Source organism: Brassica napus, chromosome A10, assembly GCF_020379485.1.
Source record: "Brassica napus cultivar Da-Ae chromosome A10, Da-Ae, whole genome shotgun sequence".
NCBI classification, from domain to species: domain Eukaryota; kingdom Viridiplantae; phylum Streptophyta; class Magnoliopsida; order Brassicales; family Brassicaceae; genus Brassica; species Brassica napus.
The window spans coordinates 9,981,100-9,997,069 of NC_063443.1; the positions used below are offsets into that span (position 1 = coordinate 9,981,100).

The 15,970-nt window shown below is 32.6% G+C and overlaps 3 protein-coding genes across 3 annotated transcripts; all 3 read right to left on the reverse strand.

Annotated features, from left to right (window-relative positions):
• Positions 1-97: 97 nt before the first annotated feature.
• Positions 98-4,879, reverse strand: LOC106371419 (DNA topoisomerase 1 beta-like). Its single transcript, XM_013811487.3, has 16 exons — positions 4,702-4,879; positions 3,089-4,322; positions 2,815-3,009; positions 2,640-2,720; positions 2,501-2,560; positions 2,318-2,412; positions 2,066-2,222; positions 1,853-1,978; positions 1,702-1,782; positions 1,526-1,616; positions 1,305-1,438; positions 1,089-1,157; positions 907-996; positions 725-828; positions 479-647; positions 98-403 (listed from the first exon to the last, which is right to left on the reverse strand). The coding sequence occupies exons 2-16, from the start codon at positions 4,286-4,288 to the stop codon at positions 335-337; spliced, it is 2,721 nt and encodes a 906-aa protein (XP_013666941.1). The 5' UTR covers positions 4,289-4,322; positions 4,702-4,879; the 3' UTR covers positions 98-334.
• A 2,914-nt stretch (positions 4,880-7,793) lies between these two features.
• LOC106370301 (uncharacterized protein At1g28695-like) lies at positions 7,794-10,206 on the reverse strand. The gene is made up of 3 exons (XM_013810339.3): positions 9,883-10,206; positions 9,410-9,799; positions 7,794-8,375 (listed from the first exon to the last, which is right to left on the reverse strand). The coding sequence occupies exons 1-3, from the start codon at positions 10,018-10,020 to the stop codon at positions 7,881-7,883; spliced, it is 1,023 nt and encodes a 340-aa protein (XP_013665793.2). The 5' UTR covers positions 10,021-10,206; the 3' UTR covers positions 7,794-7,880.
• Positions 10,207-12,407: 2,201 nt separating this feature from the next.
• Positions 12,408-13,693, reverse strand: LOC106370300 (probable long-chain-alcohol O-fatty-acyltransferase 5). The gene has a single exon (XM_013810337.3). It carries the CDS (start codon positions 13,574-13,576, stop codon positions 12,473-12,475), a length of 1,104 nt encoding a protein of 367 aa, XP_013665791.2. The 5' UTR covers positions 13,577-13,693; the 3' UTR covers positions 12,408-12,472.
• Between the last annotated feature and the right edge of the window lie 2,277 nt (positions 13,694-15,970).

A 15,970-nucleotide genomic window follows, 5' to 3' on the forward strand; every position in this document is an offset into this window, starting at 1 on the left:
AAGTTGATACAGGATGGGTTACTGAACAATATAACCATTTGAAGATAGATTTATTTATTTATATAACTGACCTTTAAGTTATTTAACCAATAAAAAGTTGTCATGCAAACATTTTGTTCAGTATTAATATGTTATCATACACATTATTGAGTAAAAAATTGTAACTGTTTTTTCTATAAAACATCCCACTGATAAAAAAGTCTTTTTGGTTTTTACTATAAAGAGAGAAGAAACCTCTTTGGTTACTTTCTTCTACTCTTTCTCGAACTCTCTCTATGTCTCTGTAAATGTATGGTGAATGGTTAGGTGAAACTGGCCACAACGAACGCTTTACTCAGAATCTGAACTCAGGATCAACGTCCATTGCCCAAGCAAACTTAGCCAGAAGAGACTTGTTAAATATCTGCAAATACAAAACAAAAGTGAATTCCAAGTCTTGCCAAATCTGTCACCATGTTGAAGCTTTTTTTTTATATACCTTCTCAATGGGAACATCATGTCGTTTGCACCATGCAACAGTGATCCTAGGGTCCATGTAATTGATCTTAGACGTGCCTAATGCTACAGTTTTCATATCTTCCTTGGTCTGCATATCCCTTTCCATTTTCTCGATCTTGGCATTCGTTTGCATTATCTTCTTCTCCAAACTGTTCACACAGAAGTTTTATTTAAAGGTAATGTTTACGTGATATATAAGTTAACAACAAAAGGTTTAGAGTATTACGCTTCCGGTGTCAAATTCCTCTTTCTCTTTCCATCAGAGCCCACTAACGGCGTTCTTCCTTTCTTAGCTCTGTCCAGATCGATATCCAGCTCTTTTATTTGCTCCTGCATAGTAGTAATACAAAGATAAGGAGACTGAGAAAGTTGAAACTGTTTTGATCATAAGCTGTTGGATTTGCTTACCCTTAATTCTTCTATTTTCAAAGCCAGCTTCTCCACTTGTGCCCCGTGAGATTTTGAGACTGTACGTTGATGGTTACATATGATGGCGACCTAAGGATATATAGCCAAACAATTCAGATGCTAACAATCTCTTTAATTATCTATGGCAACAGTAGAGAAGATTGGTTAATAATCGCCATTACCTCCTTGTTTGCTTGTTGATAAACCACCACTTTTTCAGGAACATCTCCATCTCTGGTTTCTTTACTCAACTGTTACAACATCCAATCGAAAACAGCTCAAGGGAAAGAAAAAGAAAACTCCAGAGAATGTATTTATAATATATAAATAATAAGTACTACTAAGATTGGCCAGACATATACAACTTTTTCAAGGGTGCAAAGAGGTTGACAACATACCATGTCATCCAATGTGATGGATGCATTATATGTACGGAACACTTTGGCTGTGAGAGCAGGCATAAGTTCCTTAAGATGAGCATTTAGTTTTGAAGTATCTAGCTCGTCAAAGAGATCATCAGTTTTCGATTTTCCTGTATAGAAGCCAACCCTCAAGTCTTTTATCAAAATTTCCAAAAGGCAAGTGTGAGATTTGATAACCAATTAGTAGTTAAACTAACCCGCTTGGAACTGCCCAATTGCCTTATAAACAGGAGGCTCAACTTCGACTGTGTTTACATACTGAATCGAGTCTTTACCGAGGAAGTCAAACTGAAAATGCCAAAGCAGATACCATGAGTAACTATAATATGCAACCAAAACGCCTAAGCCAGACATTCAATAAGTATATATATACCTTTAACTTATTTGGAGGAATGCAATCCACGTTTCCTACTTTCAATGTACAGCAACCGACAGTATCTGCCTCATCATCGTCCTATATGAACCAAGAAAGGAAATGTGAGAAAATTGCTTTGAAGTATAGGAACAAGTTTATGTTAAATTACCTTCTCATTTCCAGCCCTTAGTGCTAGCTTATCAATGAGATATGTAGCTACCGCTATTTGCCGCTTTGTTACATCCTTGTTACTAAAATCTTTAGTGTATGCTGCTCTAATATGCCCTATACGGTCCTGCAACAAAACGATAGGTTGCCGATTAGAAGAAGGAAAGCATGATGGTTCACGCAAAAAGCTTTATCGGAATCAAAAGCTCATTACCTTAAGCTTCCTCGCTTTCTCATACTTCTCCTTGTCGCTCAGTCCCTTTAGCGCACTACTAGCTGCCAAGAATACATACTTGAACTCTTTTGGATTGATAGGATCATTCCAGAAAGCAAGCCAGGTGACTGTATTGTCATGCTTAACTTCTTTCCATCTGAAAAGAAACAACACTCACAAAATCACGTTACAGAAAAAAAAAAAAACAGATGTGTCTTTTTAAAAGGGAAACACACAAAGAAAAAAAAAGACCTTTCTCCAGGGATAGGACATTCTGGAACAGGTGCCTCTTTACCGATGTTGATTGTAATATCACAAGGACGAATCCGCTTTTTCAGTTTTCCCATCTAGAAAGTAATAATACAGAACAGAGAATTACTAAAATGAGAACAAGAGAACACGTATAGTGCAAGGATGATGTAAGAACAAACATACCTTAGGATGTTCTCCCCGGCCTCTAAACAAGCCAGGGGGTTCAACTCTGAAATTTCCAACCTGCATTTGTTGTAAATTTATGGTCAGCAAATTCCTGAGAAGCTAAAAATAGATTCCTATCAACAAAATGAAAAACCACCTTTTCTCTGACGCCATCAAGAACAGCCCACATGTATTTCTCTTCTTGCGCTAGCTTCTCCTCTTTCAAAATCCTTTTCTCCTGCACATCATTAGCATTACAATATTATCAACAACAGCACATAGGGATAGCATGCTAATTGAGCTGTTTCTATTATGAGAAAGTGGTTATTTACTTCTGCACTCATTTGTTTCTTTATCTCCTTCTCCTGCATATACCATTCATATATGGGACTGAAATCACAATCATCTAGATTTTTAATCACATGGTTCTTCCCAAGTATCTTCCGCCAATCATTCCAGAAGTTGTCTCTGAACATCTTTTTATTGTAGTATTCTGTTTCTCTCATCACTGCAAACATAGTGGCAACCTGCAGATAGAATTACTCCAGAAAGTAAGCAAACAAAGAATCTATCATGAAACAGAGAGATAGAGAAAGTAAAAAGGACCTCTTCTTGTTCAGGAGTCAAGTCAACTGGCTTCCCCAGATACAATATCTTAACACCGTGACGTTTATATGGAGGTGGGAAAATAACACCATTGTGCTCTAGTGTTTTCCATTTCTTTTGCCCATCTCCAGAAGGTAAAGATCTTGTCGACTTCGAGTACTTAGAATCTTTCACCCATTTGTTGGGCTTCTTAGCTATTGTCCTGGATGAAGAAGCTATCATACTAGCATTTGGCTTCACGGACGATGGTTTCTTATTAGAGGAATCTTGCCTCATCCTCGAGGCGATAGGGACATGATCATCACCATCTGAGTTATCTTCTTTATCAGTTGCTTGGTTAGCTCTCAGCGGCTTAGACGCCTCCAAATTACTTCCTTTGCTATCTGGCGTAGTGGCTGCATTACGCGATCCTTGCTCGATTTTCACAGGTCTAGCTGGCTCTGACAGCTTAGGCCTTTTAACGGAAGACTGATTCGAAGAGTTTCCCTTCTCAAGAGGTCTCTTCGCAGGTGCCTGAGAACCATTCCCTTCGATCTTCGGCTTCAAACCATTCCTATTGATATTGTTAACCAAAGGCCTCTTTTGATCATTATTAACAGCCTTGCTACTTGATGATGCTCCCACGTTGGTCTTTGTCTGAACTCTCTCATCATAATCTCTCTTTCTACTGTTATCATTCACTCCCTGAGGCCTCACGTTGCTCCTTTGTACTGGCTGCAGCGAGCTACCACGCCCAGAAGAGCTCGCCTGTTTGGTATCCCCTTTAAGCCTGGCACTCAAAGGCTTATCATCCTCAGAATCCTCATCGTCACTTTTGGACACAGGTGGAGCTTTTCCCAAACCGTTCCTCTCCTTAGCAACAAGGGATCTACCATCCCCTACTGGCGGCGACTTCACCGTCGAACGCTGAACAGAAGAAGATGACGGCAACGACGGTTTCATCAGTGAACTTCTTCCGGAAGAAGCCGATCTATTGGGGCTTGTTAAAGGAGACCTCGATGGTGGTGGGGACTTGGTGGAACCGATAGAAGAACTTCTCTGAGCGTTACTATTAGGCCTTGGACGATTAGAGGAAGATGATGATGTGTTATTATTGTTACTGCTTCTCTTGAAAACCAAAGGCATTTCATCTTCATCATCATCGTCGTACCCGTCATGACCATTTGGCACCACAGGTTTCACAAACGCCTCAGTGGCCATAATACCCGAAAAGGCAAGTTATTCACAATCAACTCTGATCAAACAAATGAAAAAGGAAAGATATTTAATATTTTTTTCTAAAATTGCAACAACAATTAATTAGTACGGATAGTTTCGAGGCTATTGAGGTTCGGTCCGAAACAAAAAGACATAAACACATTTTCAATTGGTCAGATCAAAACGAGAAGGGGGACATGCAACATCTTAATACAAATCGAATCGGGTCAGAAATTGAGAAGTTTGATACGTATATGGATTGGATACGAGGAAAGAATGATGTTGATTTGACGGAAAACTCGAATCCCCAAAATTAAACTATGAACCCTAACTTTGAAATCAAACAAGAATTTGTGAGAATTGAGCTCAATTGAAATGAGAATCTGGGTATTAGATAATCGAATTGACGCAACTACCTTCGGCCACGATGAAATCGGAGATGAAGATGAATTGAATCTCAGGACACTCCTCACGGATTTCTTACCTGCCTTGATGATGTTCTGTCCCTTTTGTATTGTAGAGGCTAAGTTATAGAAACACTCCGTATGGCTCAGCGAGTCTTGATGCGACGCCGTATTGAGGGAGTGGAGATTACTTTCCTCGCTACCTTTACTTGGGTTATGTAAATAAAGGCCCATTTTGGGAAGAAAAAAAAGGAACTGCCTTTAACCCGAAAAAAGAAAGAAAAAAAGCAAAAGAAGACACGTTACAAAACTACCATAATTGTAATTTTTAATTAAAATAAATAAATAAATAATTACGATTCTATCATTTAACAGATTTTTTTTTTGAGAAAAAGACCAAAATAGCACTAAATCAAGTTTTTGTTCCCAAACTAGCACTCAAGGTCAAAAGTCACAAAAATAGCACTTAAGGGGTGGGGTTTAGGGTTTAGAATTTAGGGTTTAGGGTTTAGAGTTTAGGTTTAGGGTTTAGAGTTGAGAAGTGAGGTTTTGGGGATAAGATTTCAAATTTTAAAAAATAAAAAAATTTAAATTTTTCAAAAGATAAAATGCTATTTTGGTCATTTTAGTTTTTGAGTGCTATTTTTGTGATATAAACTTAGAAATGTGCTATTTTGGAGATTTGCCCTTTTTTTTTTGAGAAAAAGACTAGGATAGCACCAAACCAAGTTTTTGTTCCCAAAGTAGCACTCAAGGCTCAAAGTCACAAAAATAGGTTTCATTAAAGAGGTAAATATACACTTATATCTCTTGGGTTAATTAATTCAAACCTTAGGGTTTAGAGTTAAGAGGTGGGGTTTTGAAATTAGGGTTTAAAATTTTATAAAAAATAAATACTAAAATAAAAAATAAAAATTTTAAAAACAGTTTCAAAAAGTATTTTTAAATTATAAAAAAAAAATTTGAAAAAAAAAATAAAAAACAAATTTCAAAAAAAAAATTTATAAAAATTTTGAATCTGAAAACATATAATCTGAAACTATAAAAAAAATTTCTTTTTTTTTTTTAAAAAAATTTATTTTTGTTTGTTTATTTAATTTTAAACCAAGGGTATTAGGGATATTTTACCCTTTAATGAATGTCATTTTTGTGACTTTCTCCTTCTAGTGCTATTTTTGAAACATAAACTTCAAAAGGTGCTATTATTGACAATTGCCCTTTTTTTTTACATAAAGGAAATTTATTATCCATAGATTTATTTCTATATTCCATAAATTTATTAAAAGATAAATTTATTAAAAGATAGACTTAATTTGATTTTCACATTTGACAGTTTTTTTACGACAGATTTTTTTTTAATTTTAACATATTTATTAAATAGTCAACAAATTTATTTCTTGTAGCTGCAGATTTATCTTAATTTGGCAGATTGAAATAAGGTTTGATGGATTTATTTGTTCTTTAGACACAGATTTATTTTATTTTCTGACAAGCTTATTTTTACACAGATTTGTTTTCATTTGCCCACAAATTATTTAATTTTGATAGACTTATATATTTTTCAACCGATTTATTTCTTTTCAATAGGTTTAGTTAACAAACTTCAACAGAATATTTACTTTTCTCCACAAATTTGTTTTTTTTTCTTTTTGAAGACATACTTATATAGTTTTAACCAAAGCAAACCAAAATGAACTGGTTAAGCAAAATCGTGATAAACCATGTAAACCGGATTTTATTTAAACCAAACCATAATTTAAATGTGTAAGCCAAAACCGTGAATTTAAACCAAACCATAATTTAATTGTGTAAGCCAAAACCGTGAATTTAAACCAAACCATAATTTAATTGTCTAAACCAAAGCATAACTTAATTTGGACCACAAATAAAACTGAATCAAACTGAATTTAAACAAATCTAAATTAAATTAAATTAATTGTCTTATTTGAGGACCGTAACTTGACTTCTCTCATACTCTTTAGGTTTTTAATATTTTAAATTTTTAGATATTTGAAGACATCTCCCCGTTGGAGATGCTCTAAGTTGCCCCATCACGTGAATCTATCTAAAGTTTAGTACCAGGATTTTCTTTGATTAACAAAACTAAAATTAAATAATTTACTTACATCATACTAAAATATTAATAAAAGGTGGTTAAGAAACTAAAAATAAGAGACCCACTGAGAAGGGTGTTCTTACTCAGTTACTTACATGTGGTAAGAAACTAGATGGTTGTTTGGTGTTGACAAGAAAAAAAAGAGCAAAATCAGTAAACAATAGAATTTGCTATGAAGATTTTGTTCAGAGGCGATCAGAGAGTACAAGATCGATACACAAAATTACAAGGTGGAATTGAGCTGCATGTATCTGAAACAGTTTTCGGTGACATTACCACAAAACACACTGCCTATAGATATTGGAAATAAAAGGCAATTTCTTTTGATTTTTGGAGCAACTGAAGACCAAACTTGTATGCCTAGTCCATTTGACAGTATGTCTATCTACCTGGTTATATACAGTAAAAACTATGAAATTTAATAATATTGGGACTATAATATTTTATTAATTTATAGCGTTATTAATTTACAAAAAGTTTTTTTTTAAAAGATTTTTAGTCCTTAAATATATAGATTAATTTAATTTTTGAAATTTGACATTCATACTGTTTTTATTATATTGTTTGGCGTATATAAATTATATTTCATAGAGTTTAAATGTAGTCTACATATAATTTTGTTAAATCTCATCAAAATATATTAAGTGTTAAGAAAATATAAAGATAATTCTATTTGAATATAAAAAAAAAAAACATAATGGTCTGTTTATACACATATAAAACATATACTCATATAAATTATCAATTATAATTTTAATGAGATCATATATTTACATAGGATTTTCTAAAAATTTATTATCATATTATTTTATCGATTTATGTCATATTTTGAATCATCATAACTTTGAATCATGAAAACTTATTAATTTATGGTGTTTATTAATTTATTTTAGTATTAATTTATAGAATTTCTACCATAGCTATAACCAATAGCTAGGTGATAAACAGCTTTCTTCTAAACAACGGTGGGCAAGAAACAGAAACCATCAGGTGAAGAAAGAAGAGATGTAAGTAATTAATTGTGTTGTGTGTACGTATATAGACGCAATCTCATCACCATAAAACGACAAGAAGCTCAGGTTTTGGGGGTATATTGGGTATCATTCCATGAACCCCAGCACTTAGCATGGGGGCTCCATATGGTGTTGACATGTGAGGCTTTGTAGCGTTTCCAGTCGTGAAGAACAAGAGTTAGATCAAAGACTTTGGCAGAGATGTGACGGCAGCAGTTGGCGTGGACGGTGGTGACAGCACCCATGTCAGGGCTATCTTGGCAGAAACCGCTGAAGTGTGTGGTGTTGAGGAAGCCAACGGTGAGACCAAGCTGGTTGAATAAACCCAAGTCGAGGAGATTCTTGAGGACGTCTTGTTCTTTCATGCCTGTCGAGTTGAGTCTCATGTCGTACCATTTCTGGAAAAGAGAGATGGTCCTATTGTTGGAACGGACGTGGTAGAAGCCAGTGTTTATCAAGTGTCCTCCTATGCCGCTGTCAACGCTTATCTGCATATCCAAGGTCCCGTTGTTGCTTAGCCGAGAGAAGGGGTTCCTCAGCCACATCACGTCCGTGTCCTGACAAATTAACATTTTCTGTGTGTTTTAAGTGTTTTTTGTAAAATAACTTTTTATTTGTAAAATAAATGTAGTTCTATTGTTTAAATGCAATTTTTCTCATAAATTTATATTTTATCGTTAATTAAATTAAAAACAACAAGAAATGTTATGAAATTTAAATAGTAAAATAAGGGTGACATTAAACATTTAACTAGTTTGTGTGAACAAAATTAAAACCACGTCTAATTTGAAATGAAGAAAGTACTCAACAAACAATGTTTTGAAACCTGACCCGAACACTGACCTTACTGGATCGACTGTGGGCGAACCGCAGATTAGTAAATTAAATAATTTTATTATATAATAATATATTAGCTATAAAATAAAAATATAAAAACTAAAATAAATATTTTCTAAAAATTTAAAAAAAATTAAAATAATAGTTTGGATATGTATATATTTTATGCTTCAAAATATTTTAGATAATATTTAACTTTAGTTTCTATATTTTTATTTTCATTTGACATACAAAATATTTAAAAAATAGTTTAGACTATTAAAATTTTTTTTAACAAATTAAGAGTTATGGCATCTAACAAAAATATCAAGACTTAAAATTCAAAAATATTTAAATGTTTAATGTGAATGATAAAATTAAACTTCAAGTCTAAATAAACCAAAAGTAAAATATTAGTGCAATAAATCGTCGATAACAAAAATTAAACTAAAAACCTAACATAAATTTAGAATACAAAACCAGTTCTAAAAGCATAGTTAAGAACTAAAAAGAAGTAGAAATTATTAATTGGTTCAACCAGTAGTTCAATCGGTAACTGGATTTCAGTGGATTTTTGCGGGTTTTATTGAATTTTTCGCAAAACTCAAATCGTATTCTAGGTCACCGGTAAATCCGGTTCAACCGCGGGTCGGTAGGGTTTCAAAACACTGCAACAAAGGTTCAGAAACCCTAAAGTGTGTGTTGATCAAAAAAAAAAACCCTAAAGTGTGTTGTGTTTTATATTTTTATGTTCCAAAACCGACAACTAACTAACCGTGAAAAGGAGATGGTAGCCACGGCGGAGAACTTCTAGGATCAATCGAGTTCTCCTCCACATCATCTCAATGAAATCATCTGACATATATACTTTCTCTCCCTCCAAGTCAATTCCCTCCGTCTCCATCTTGTAGCAATGGAGCCTCCTGAAACGACAGCGATCATAGGCCGTCTGATCCGCTGCAACCACCATCAGATGGTCCAGCAATGGCGTGGTACCCTCTCCTTCCCAGAAACTCTCCAGGAACAGGTCCAACATCGACCTCCCTCCTTCAACCTCCTCCACGTAGGCTTTGTTCGCCATAGTTATAATCACCGTCTTGTTGTTTCCTATTGCTGCACTGTCCAGTGCCACCTCTAGGTCGTCCACTGGAAACTTTATCGTTCTCTGTCACCACTTCCGAAGTATTAATACATATAGTATACCCTATATATACACTAGGTTCCAGTATATTATACGAAACAACTTACCAGAATGTTAAAATTGTGTTGGAGGCCGGATATAGGATCAGAGATCAAACTTGAGGAGAAGCAGATATATAGAGCGCCGGCAAAGAGGAGAGCAACAGCCACGACGAGTTTGCCGGAAGAGTTATTGGAGAGTAGCATTTTTTTTTTTGAAATTATATGTTAAATTAATTCAAAGAAAAATACATTATTTTAAAATTATGAAACTTTTATAACTTTGAGTTTGAAGTTGAGAGGCATGTTTTCACGGTATCGGATTATTAGAAGTAGGTGACTCATGTATGTTTTGTGCCCCTTTTCTCACTCCACTTTAATTTGTACACAACAATTCTAACCTACAAATTCATATACTAAATAAAACTACCTTCCAGATCATATCACCTTACAAATCACCTAACCAAGCTGCAGGTCAATAAAAGTAGAAACATTTTCCCAAAAGGAAGAAAAAAACAAGCATTAGACCAAACTTCTCCATTTACTGAAACCAGTACCTACAATTGTCTCTTTCTCGTATTCAGATATTTCCTAGCGGGAAATGGACTGCTGATCCTAGTTACTCCTCTAAACATTTTGCAGGATTAGATTATTATCTCAATAAAGGAGCTCATCAAACTCAATTCAACCAATTGTTTTGGCATGTAAATGCTAGATATTATAACAAAACGAGACCACATAAATAGTTTATTGTATCGATGTTACATTACAGTAATATAAAATAATACTAAACCCAGCGATTATAACCGTAATGCTATTACGAGTTGGATTACGTAATCAACCGTGTCCTCATTATGATATCAGTTGATCAGAAATTCACAAAAGACAAAACTATCAAAAAGAATAATTATTGTAACAATAAATTTGTAGATTGTAACCTGCGAAAGAGGAGCTGAATAGAGTAACCGAGAACGTTGCGACAAGCGAAGAGGAATAACAAGTAAAAAGTGTAAGTGGGGATGAATCCAGAAATATTGAGCAGAATGTAAACGACACATAAAGTTTGTTAACAGAGTTTGTTTCCTACATTCTTAAGATTTCGTCTAGATTGGAAATCCACTAGTGTTAAAAACCACAATGGTAAGAACAGTTTGACTTTAAACTAGAATCAAATACACAAATTTGCTGACACACTCTCCAACAAACTCCACTAAGTTAGAAAGTATGAGTTTACAGAATAATTGAGAACATAAGAAGAACGGGGAAAGATAGAAGAATTAGACACAAGAAATTATTTACCCAGGGTTCACCTAGAATGACTACGCTCCTAGGGCCTAGCAAGGAAGCAATTCACAATAATCTTAAGAACAAAGATATAGAACCTCTCTCTCTACAACCAAAGCTTTACAAACCAAACTCGGTCTTTTTTTGGACAAAGGAGAGGAGAACACACGAACTCCCCTTATTTACCCGGCAGTACATAAAAAATTTAAAGATTTTCTTAATCTATGTGCACAATTCTAAAACGACTTATATTTACCTTTTACCAATATTTTTTATGTTTTCTTATTTTAGATAATATATTATTATATATACAAAAGTATAATATATGTTAATTTTTAGATATGTATTATATAGTTTGCTAAATTTAAGATGTTCTGTCATCGTATTATATTTTTAAAATAAATAGTTTATATTTATGAAAATAAAATTTATAAATTTATCAATTTAATATACTTTTATCATACTTAGTTCAATATAATAATAATATTTTAACATGATGATTATGCTTATGATTATAAAGTAGATAAAATATGATAGAATTTTAATTTTTCATTTTATAAATGATAACTATATATATTATTGCATAATAATAGTTCATTGCTAATTACGAAATTAGTGAAAATATTTACATAAAATTTTTGAAAATTAAAATATTGTTAAAATATTTGTAGCAAATTTGTTAGATCTTTTAAAATATAATTTATAAATTTATATTTATATTTAAAATGAAAAGATATCATAATTAAAGTAGTTACAAAGATTTTATATTATTAGCTTTATTGAAATACATGTTAATTTTTGTACATATATTATATAGTTTGCTAGTGTTAATCCGTCTTACCAACGTATTATATTTTTCTTTTTAAACATAAAATTTTTTACTTATGATTTTTTTATCAATTTAATACAGTTTATCATATTTAGCTTAATATAATAATTTTCTCTTAATATGATTGATTATGACTATATAATTGATAAAAATAAGATATAGTTTTTATTTTCATTTTATAAACGATAACTGAATATATATTGTATAATAATATTTCAGAACTAATTTTGAAATTATTGAATATAAATTTTCTTAATAAAGATCTTGCTAAAATCGTTTTTAACACAGATTTATTAGAATTTTTAATAACTATATTATATTTAAAATGAAAAATATCAAAAATATTATGATTAAAATAGTTCAAAGATTCTATATATTATTAGTCTTAATAAAATGCATTTAATACAATTTTAAAATGATGGTCCAAATTAAAAAAAAAAATCACATATGAAAGAATTCATGATAGGTAAGATGAATGAAATTCAGTACAAAACAAGTTGATCATTGGTTCTTATTTTTATTAAAATCGAATTAAACATAATATCATCATCCATAATTCATTAAACTCGCCCCCAAAAACTCAAATAAATTTTTCTTATAGAAATCAACGACAATACTAGTTATAAATATCCCCAACAAAATAAATAACTTCTGACTAATAAAATCAACAACCAATAAAGCTTCATTGGTGAATCTCTCTATCACGCCGCTCCTTATAAGCTGAGGTGTAAATAACCACCCACCCGTCACAATCACGAACCCGACAGTGAGAAGCCTCGACACAACCGGACTCAGCTGCCACCGCTGTATCACCGTCGTCTTCTTCTTCACGGCCAACTCCACCGCAGTGCAAACGCCATGTAACACGAAGAACATTGTAACTTCCCATGTTGGCATCTCACGTGTTAAATAAAAGAAGAGCAGCTCATGAACCAATCCTGAGACGATGAACGCCGCTAAAATCCCCGGAAACAAAGCCCAATCTGAGCTCATTCTGCGTTCAGACACTCGCCGCATTGGGGCGTAAACGGCTGGTCTGAGAATCGCTGGAACCATGAGGTTCCACCGACGACCCCAGAAATCTTGTAGAGATGTGGCTAAGTATGGTTTATTGGACTGTGGTTCGAGGTCACAGCCAAGAAAGATACAAACAACATTTTTGATGAATGATAAAATAATCTCAATCTCTAAGTAGAGGTGCACAAAATAGAGAGCCAGTAGCAGAGCAGGAGACAGATTCTTTCTGTAGCCATACAAATGTAATAACACACCAAATATGGCAAATTTAATAGCAAACACAAGTTTGGGCAAGTGGTTTTGAGATTTAGGGTTTTGCTGAGCTTTGATTGGAAAGCAAGTAAAGCAGATGAAACGGGAGAGACTTGGAGGAAGTGGGATTAGAGGACCTTTGTCAAAGGAGAAGAGGATGAGTTTGAAGTTGGCGAGCCATGTCAGAAAAAAGGCTGTTATTAAAGATAGATGCACAGAAGAGAAACACAGAGGAAGAACAAGAAACAAAGCAAGGACAGGACAAAGAGAGCGTAACCGTGGAACACCAGATTTGATTCTAGGTGGTATGTAGTAACAATATGATATGGAGATTACTGCAGATATCCATATTTTGATCAAACTTGTGAGTTCTTCCTCCATTTTCTCAGATCGTGGTTTGTGTTGATGAGTTTTTGGCAATCAGCGAGGTTTTACCTTGTTTTTGTTCAGATCATCGAATACATAAAAGTAGTTGAGATGTACAATACAAAGACGAGTATTAAAATCGAGTGCATGGGTAGTAGTTGAGTAATTAATAATGACTGGAAACCTCGAACCAATCAATTGTGAAAAATGTCTCCATGTGACTGAAGGATGGAGATAAGTTCTAGAAAAAAAAATTATAGTTATAATCTAAACTATAGCTTTATCCACGCGCTTGTGCAGATGTTAATTTTTATTTATTATAAATTATTTGTATCTTTTTAAGTATATGGGTTATTTGTCTAATATTAGGTTCCTATGAAACTGCATGGACCTGGAAGAATCTGATTCTAACCACGTCCAAAAATTTTATATATCTTTCAATTTTAAAATCCAAAAAATGAATACCAGTAAAACCGATAGGTACTCTGAATATACTTGTCTAACTAATTATGTTATAAAAAAAATAAAAATCTTTGTTACCCGGTTCAAATTCTCGTCACGAAATAGAGTAACTTCGTTCAAACCTTGGAAACTATTATGGTTAATATACATAAAATAAATTATAGTGGATTATTATGGTAAATGCAATTAATGAAGTAGTTTGTAAAAGTGAAAAAATAATGTAAAAGATAAAATAATTATGTTTTGTAATTCTGTAATAAATGAAGTTGAATTAATTAGAAAAAAACAATAAATGAAGTGGTTATAATTAGTCTAAAAAGGAATGAAAATATGTAAGAAAACAGTTAAAATTAGGCAAGTATTATTTTGTACTTCTGTTTTAATGGAATAGATTTATAATCTAAGTGTCATTCTAAGATTCTAGAGGCTCGAGATAAGTTCTAGAAAAAAAATTCTTTGGTTTTTTAGTATATATATATATATTTTTGGTTTTGATGTTTCTTGTTGTTCTATAGTTATAAGACTTATTTTTGGGTTCACCCCCTAGGTTGAACCAGGTTCACCAACCAATAAGATTGTGTTATTTTATATTCGATATCTTTTAAAAAAAGAAACAAAATATTGTCAAATTATATTATGTTTTTAAAATTAAAAGGTAATAAGAAAAAAATAAAAAACTAGTAGTAATTACAAAAAAAAAAATTAACGTCGTCTGCAAAACACTAAACCCTAATCTCTAAATCCTAAACCCTAAATCCTTGGATAAATTCTAAACTCTAAATCACAATCACTAAACATTAAATCAAGGGTTTAGGGTTTATGATTTAGGGTTTAGGGTTTATAATTTAGGGTTTAGTGTTTTTATTTACAGTTTATGCTTTATCCAAGGGTTTAGCGTTTATCCAAGTGTTTAGGGTTTATGATTTAGGGTTTAGGATTTAGTGTTTTGCTGACGATGTTATAAATATTTTTTTAAATCCTTTTTTCTGTAACTAATTTTTTTTTACTTTTTTTTAAAAAACATAATATAACTTGACAATACTCTGTTTTCTTTTTTAAAAGATATCAAATTTGAAATTATATTGGTTGGTGAACCTAAATGTTTACACTAGGGGGTGAACCCAAGAATAACTCTAATTTTAATCTAAATTTATATAATAGGAAGTACCGTTCAAAAAATAATATAATAGAAAGTATCAAAAAGAATAGGACAATTCTGTCCAATAGTTTTTTTTACAAAAATTCACCAAAAAAGTTCCCAGAAAGAAAAAATGACAAAACAAATTCACTAAATAGGCAAAAAGATTTTTCTACCCTTATTTTTAGATATAAATATAAATAATAAAAAATATCAATTTTACCACAATTTGGATACTACTTTTCAAATGTACCTTATGTAGATGAACATTTTCATAAATACCTAGAGAGATAAAATGACAATGACTAAAATAACATTCATAATTATCTAATTCTCATCCCTCAAAGAAGAGACGCAGAAGCTTCACCACCGTCTTCATCAATCTTCGCCATCGACATTTCATCAAGTTTCATCGTCGTCTTCATCGAGCCTCGCCGTCGTCGTCTTCATCGAGCTTTTGATGTGTTATTTCTGGTGTCTTAATGGATTACTATGTGATCAGGGAAGTGATAGATAAGATCTAGAGCCACCTTTTGGTTACCATCAGATTTCGTTTGCATTGACAATGAGTTTCAGTTTTTCAATCACACACACGTTTAGGCGACCTTTCTTGTTTGTTTGAGTTTGTGTCTAATCATATATAGATTCCTTAAAGTTTGGATTTTTTATTGTTGTGTTCTTAATCCAATCAAATGGGTATATTTTTTTATCACTCACTGTAAATCTTTGCTTTTTTCAATTAATTTTTGCATGTTGGATAGCTTTGGGATAGTTTTGTCTGCCAAATTCGTGATTTTGAATGAAAGTTC

Bases quoted from the DNA above. Each gene is read 5' to 3' on its own strand.
- LOC106370300 (XM_013810337.3), bottom strand. From the start codon at position 13,576: ATGGAGGAAGAACTCACAAGTTTGATCAAAATATGGATATCTGCAGTA.
- LOC106370301 (XM_013810339.3), bottom strand. From the start codon at position 10,020: ATGCTACTCTCCAATAACTCTTCCGGCAAACTCGTCGTGGCTGTTGCT. The intron at 9,800-9,882 runs GTAAGTTGTTTC...AAGTGGTGACAG, and splicing joins AACACAATTTTAACATTCTG to AGAACGATAAAGTTTCCAGT. The intron at 8,376-9,409 runs GTTAGTTAGTTG...TTAATTTGTCAG, and splicing joins GCTACCATCTCCTTTTCACG to GACACGGACGTGATGTGGCT.
- LOC106371419 (XM_013811487.3), bottom strand. From the start codon at position 4,288: ATGGCCACTGAGGCGTTTGTGAAACCTGTGGTGCCAAATGGTCATGAC. The intron at 1,783-1,852 runs GTAATTTAACAT...TGGTTCATATAG, and splicing joins TAAGGGCTGGAAATGAGAAG to GACGATGATGAGGCAGATAC. The intron at 648-724 runs GTAATACTCTAA...CTGTGTGAACAG, and splicing joins AGGAATTTGACACCGGAAGC to TTTGGAGAAGAAGATAATGC.